Source organism: Glossina fuscipes, unplaced genomic scaffold (genome assembly GCF_014805625.2).
Source record: "Glossina fuscipes isolate IAEA_lab_2018 unplaced genomic scaffold, Yale_Gfus_2 86, whole genome shotgun sequence".
NCBI lineage: Eukaryota > Metazoa > Arthropoda > Insecta > Diptera > Glossinidae > Glossina > Glossina fuscipes.
This window is the reverse complement of record NW_023998440.1, coordinates 1,803,355-1,809,992: the sequence shown is the minus strand read 5'-3', so window position 1 is coordinate 1,809,992 and position 6,638 is coordinate 1,803,355. Positions and strand designations below refer to the sequence as shown.

General features: G+C 35.5%; 1 protein-coding gene across 1 annotated transcript; it reads right to left on the bottom strand.

Moving 5' to 3' along the window:
* Positions 1-2: 2 nt before the first annotated feature.
* On the bottom strand, positions 3-2,016 carry LOC119638228 (elongation of very long chain fatty acids protein 7-like; the record flags this gene model as incomplete). The annotated part of the gene is made up of 5 exons (XM_038034892.1): positions 1,715-2,016; positions 1,576-1,657; positions 680-870; positions 362-605; positions 3-298 (listed from the first exon to the last, which is right to left on the bottom strand). Coding segments are annotated over exons 2-5 (780 nt in total), but the record flags the coding sequence as incomplete, so codon positions are not given.
* Positions 2,017-6,638: the final 4,622 nt, after the last annotated feature.

Here is a 6,638-nt window from a genome sequence, read left to right as displayed (position 1 = left end):
ATTCCCGAAGATTTTTTATAAGCTTTACGGTAGAAGTCGACGAACAGGTAAATAAAGATGCAGGCGTGTATGGTTACCCAAAATGTATACGGCTTAGATATTTGACAACCCTTCACGACAGATGCAAAAATGTAGAGCGGGGCCATCAAAAATTGTCCTATCTGAATTTTGGTTATATATATTTTCCACCGTAAGTACTTCTGATATTGTGGTCCCATGGCGGCAACTAAATAGTAGAAATACATAATTACGTGGATCGCGGTGTTGATTGTTATAATAATTCCAAATTCTTCCCTTACTGTAAAATCAATCATAATATCCTTCATATTGTAGTTCAAATGTATATATACATGAAAATTACCTCCCATATATTTAATTCCAAACCAGGTCAAGTATATCATAATGGAGTGATGATATACATGCAGAAAAGTGATTTGATCGTTTTTTTTACGCAATATCATAAATATTGTATCGAAGAGATCAACAACTTTATTGATTAAATACAACCAACCGAAGCTTAAACATTCGAGCAGCTTTTCATCGGTACGGTCTATCTGGCAGTTACTAATCATTAAACTTCTGATCGCTTGCATTTCATTCCAAACCTGGATGTATTAAATCGCAATGTTAGTGGAATACATAATAGATTCTTTTTGAGAAGAGAGGTGTCCGTACTTACCATTATAAACAGGTAGGAGTTGAAAATCATCTGAAAAATGTTATAGATTGTCAGGATATATTTAAGGTTGTAAGGTGCACGATCTTTCATTAAGCCGGGCCCGATACGTACAACAATCAATATATAAGCGAGTACTAATGCCGTCGGTTTCATCGGTGACGACATTAAAAACCATTCATGGGCTCTGCTATCTATAAAGATTTAATAATTTTTAAGCAAGATAATGGGAATGTTTTCAAAATTTGAAAAAACAGGAACATCGTCAATGGAGTATCGACGATTTGGACAAAGTTAGAAGAATACTACATCGTCAAATAAGAATAGTGCAAAAAAAAAGAGCATTGCGAGTGTATGCGAGATTTCTCGTAATATTTCCAATTGCGGGATTACACGGTTTCTTTCGGAACCATTCACGTATGCGACGTGTCGTCGGCGCATTTGACATAAGAAGAGATAAAAGCGCCACACGAAAAAATGAAACCGAAAGGAAACAAGGCGCTGAGCAGTGCGTGTCAATGCGTCAGTTTTGATGACATCGAGAACTGTGATGATTTTCTTTTGCACTCTCAGCCGCTGTGGAAAGAGCGATATGTATATAAATATTGACGATTTGCCATTGAGTTTATACGAAAGCGTCATTGACAGACCCATGCAAGTGTCAAGACTTTACGGGCGGCCTGTTCGCCGATTCAGTCGTAAACATAATCATAACTTGCCGTAATCGGTAACACAAATCATATCCCATTCAAAACTTCAACCTAATGCCATGAAACTCTTGAGTCGTTTTCAACTAATTATGTAATTTTTATATTTCCATATTAAGTAATGAACAGCAAAGATTTGTCCCGAAGCGCATATAATACTTTTGTTTCTTTTCTTTTCTTTTGTGTTTTTACCTTTGCTTCTGTACACTAACGCGGCTAGTTCAGTGACGCTGTACCCCATATTCCTGGATAATTTTGGAAATTTCGATTACACCTGCAAATAAATTAGATGTTTACAAAGGCAGCGTACAACTGAAGGCATTTATCCCACGGAACTCAAAATATTCTTTAGCTCAAAACAAAATCTATTTTCAGGCTTAAGTTGAAGATAAAAAATGTTGCTGTAAGTGTTTATTTCGTTACTCTTTCCGGGAACGCGTAGATGAGTGAAGTCAGGCGTTTGATTAATAAATCCCGAAAAATGAAATGCTCCACCTCGATTTTGTAATTAATGCATTATATTTTTTGTACTGTTTTATAATAACAAATGCTATTTAATGATGCACTTATTGCAATTTTCTTAACTTTGGGTTTTATATTTTGTAATTTATCGATGCAGGTTTTGAATAACACTAGGTATGTGCACGTAGGTCGTCTACGATTTTATATTAAGTGATGGCGGGAGTGGTTGAACGAGCGAGAGAGTTGATAAAAATGGGCTTTCTTATATCCTTATCTAACAGCTAAGCCTAAGTTTTATCTAACAGGTGCTTGCATGTATTTCGATCAGCGTCATCCATTGGTAAAAATGATTAAGTGATGCGAAGCATTAATGCACGCAACGGTTAATCTCGACGAATTTGACTTTCCTCTCCATAAAGTAGCCATTTTCCATTTAGTACTATTGATTTTTTTTATGTATACAGACAGTAATCATGCAGCGGACAAAATTGCATTTTCAACAAACACTTTCTTTAGGAGTTTATGGCGATGCTATTGATGGCAAACAATAGCCTCGAAGACCAAAAAAGTTTGCAGATAAAAAATTGCAAGACTCATTGGACGGAAACCAAGCGCAGACTCTCAGAGAAGTTTCGAACTGCCTAGTAGTTGATGAATCGTTTACACGCGATGGGAAAGCTACAAAACGGGGAAAAATGATTATCATTCGAATTTACCGACCGGTTTCAACATCTCCATGTCATTGCTTGCCAGGCATAAAAAGAAGAGGTTTCTGTGGCAAGTTGTGACTGGCAATGATACGGCAATTCCAATTACAAAAATTGTGGGGTTGGCCCAAGCGAGCCATTGACATCGACACCGAAGCGGAATAGTTACGGCTGTAGAGTTGAGCTGTGCTTACGTTGGGATAAGTAAGTTGTAGTGTAATTCGAACTGCTAAAAATCATACGCAGCTGTTACTGCAGATGTCTAGCGGCGTCAATTGAAAAAATTGACAGTTATCGCAGACATGTTGTGGCAGCTCGAATGAGAAGTTCTGTACTCAGTACCTGGTGTACTCACCAGACATACCTCCTTCTGATTTCCACTTGTTTAGATCGACTCACCATGGCTTGGCAGGCACGCAGTTTCGAAATGCTGAGGAGCTGCAAAAATGGGTCGATAATTGTATTGCTGTCAAGCCACTATTGTTCGTTCGAGACGGTATGTGGCCATGTTGCCAAAAACGGGGGAAAAACTTGTTGCAAATGATGGAAAATATCTTGACTAACAAAGATTGCATTAACTTTTCTCAATAAATGCTTTTTTCCAGAGAAGAAATGATCGAAATACATGCAAGCACCTAACATTTTGCTTTCACTGCAGAAAACGAATTTTACTGAATGTATTATACTTAATGAATTATAAATAGAAAAAAATTGTCTTTACATATTTTTCATGTAAATTCAACTATTCAACTATTCAAGCGTTTGACTTTTGATTCTGACTTACAATATTTCCGGAGCGTGACATGCAGCGGAAAGGCAAATAATCTTTGATGAGGGACGCAGATACTTATAGATGCATGCCTTTTTTTACGTATTTGATCAACCGCTTAGGTGCATCCTCTAATTGTGCAAGCATAGTAGATAAGAAAGTATTATATGCAGGTTAAAAGCGACTACCTATAGGTAAGAGGGAACAATGGAAGCCCCTTCTCTTATGTCTGCTACACCACAAGAAACTTTATCAAATCCTTAATACAAGCTGAACAGCTATTTGTGTGCTCATGATGGGTTTAGATTTAGCCTGGTATGCTTTTTTTTTTTGTCTTGAAATCGTAAATCCGAATTCAAAGTTTATTTGGAGAAATGAATTTATGCTCTTAATGCTCTTATTCCGCACATCAAGCGCACGTAGTATATTTTTAAAAAATAAAATTCTTGCTTATGGTTACGAAAACGTCACACCATTCAATTCGAAAGTGGGGCGAGCCCACTTGTTTTCACTGTTTGAAAAATATTTAAAAGTTTGCATTTCAAAACTTTTAAATACACTTACGACTGCTAAACTAAGTATTTTTGTATATGGTGTGTTTGTGTGATGCGAATTTATCAGCCGATAGTATTAGTTAAAAAAAAAAGCTAAACTATTATACCTAAATGCACTTGCCTCACTGCCAAAATTAGTGAATTACCGTAATCGTTAATTAACGGGTGATTACCTAGTCGTAGTATCCTTTTTTTAATAATAAAAACAAACTACCCTTCAATTTTATAATAAATATTTATACCGGGAATCTCTTTGCTGGATATTTCAAACGACGCTTTTCGAATGTATCAACTGCCATAGACTCTGTATTCATTCGGCACCCCATCATCATCGCGTATTGAGATTAAGTTCTGATGAACTGTGTGGCGTTATCGCAAATATGTTTAATCTTCTTCTGAAGACATGAATGGAAGAATAACTTTGTGATTCCTGCTCACAGGAAACAGACATTCAGTGGAGAACTATAGACGCATTGTCACAAGTTGAGTGTTTTACCTAAATTTTTTAAAGGACTCAACTCTTCTATTCCTGCACATCTATCAGGATGGATTCTTAAAAGAAAAATCAACCACTACGAACTTATTAAAGCTTACTTGTCGCATTTTTAAGATTTTTTGTAGAAGCTCTTAAACTGACGTCATATACACAGCTCTCGGTAATACGTACGCTGGTGATTTGAAATTGTTTCCCTAATTTAGCATGGAATTGCGATCTCATTTTCCTCTGTCGCATTCATATGTTTTTGCTACATGATGCCTTGGTACTCCGAAAATTTTATAAAATTAAATAAAAAAAATGCAAGAAAGTAAAAAACAGCTTTCCTTCTGTAGGTCGAATTAATTTTTGGCTGAGCATTTCATCAATTTACCAAAACTGGAAAAATGTGGATTCACTTATTGATTAGGGGTATTGTTTGAGAAAAGGTTTCAGTTTAAGATGTATATTGAGCTATTTACAAATACAGCCAGGTCTGCACTTGGCCCTCAAACATAATTCTTGCTTTTTGCCCTAAAAAGTTTTGGCTGGAACCGGCTTCTATGGTTGCCCCTTTATAAAGTAAACTGCTTTTGCTGGCTTTACCCTCATTAGAGATTTTTAGTCATGGTGTTTCCTTCTTAGTTAAGCTAATAAATGGTATCGCTAACTCACCGGCACTATTACGGGAAGCTCAGTCAATTAGAAATACAACTATGAGCTTTTCAATTGGTTCAGATTCCCTTGCAAAAATAGTTACCATACCTATAACTTAATCCCACTATCCGTCTCGTTAAACTCTACTAAAGCTAAAAAATCTACTCTCTATAATAAGCGAGCTCAAAGCGAGTCCAAAACTGTGATCGTTTGATAACAATAAAAGTTCTCTTCTGACTGTAAAAATATGTGATTAGTTTTATTTATTTCATTGCTACTAGATTGATTCATCCAATATTTTGGCCACGTAACACTGGTCTAATGTCCATTTGAAATGTCACACTCGGCAAATGTGTCAAAAAACAAGATACTACTACTTTCGATTTTTCGAATGCTACAATTCTACCCCAAACATTCATGTTCATTCATTCACGGCCGAGCATTATGGAAAACGCGGAAGCGATGATTTAACATTTAAATAACCGCTTATGATACGCAATTGATATATAGGAATATTTTGCCGAACTCTTAAAAGGCAAATCTCTTCACTTCGGCATTTGTCAAACGAATTTCAAGTGCACAACATGGACTTACACCACTTTCAAAATATATATATTTGCAATTTGGTTAATAGCCCAAAGTGCTATCTCTCAAATAAATAAATCTGAATTTTTTCGACCATACATTAAATAAAAAGATCATATTAAATTTCATCTATTATTGTCATTGTCGAAAATTATTGCAACAATAGCGGCAACTTTCTATGGAGTTTCTATTAGCCATCAGTTGTCAACTTTTTCTTTTTATCTCTGTTAAGTATAGAGCGGGTAACCCTACTTTATTCACATGAAGTGGAATTCTCGAAAATAAAACGATTGGGGGCAATTATGTTATAGACAAAAAAGGGCAGACCAATAACTCGTATTTGGGACGGAGCCATACGTTAGTAAAAATTAGTAGAAATTGAATTTTGTTAAAAGCTTTGGATCGCATTGTCGTGCATGCATTTTCTCGTTTCTACATCAGCTAAATGAAATTTTCATTCGAAGAACAAAGAGTAAAGAGATATCGAACATGAAATAAAGTTAAAATAAATTTGTGTTTTCTAAGAAATGAGAAAAAGACAATCATAATATAAGTACATATGCACATACAAAGTTGCAAAAACCTACTCATCAATATCGTGCATTTCCATCAATTGCATATGCAGGTAGACCTTATTAAAATAAAGCCCATACATTGTAACCAATTGAAAACAATTTGAGTTTATTAAGAGTATCACTATGATTAATCGACGATTTAATGCACATACGATTAGCCAATGAACTTAGAATATTTGCATACGTTTTTTGATTGTCTTACAAAACTCGAACTATTCAGCATAAAACCATACTTCAGCAGGCTTGGACTACCATTATCACAGAGAAATTTTAGCCGGTGTAGCATTGGCGAAAGGAAAGACGTAAGAAAATTAGCGACGTTTACGTGACACTAGACTCAAAATGCTTCTGCGACTTGTGTGAAATGTTATATCGATGTATTAACCCGTTGATTTATTGTTAAGAGTCCCTTGGGCAAATGTATTGATATTATCAAGAAAATATATCACTACAAAACATTCGGTATTATAT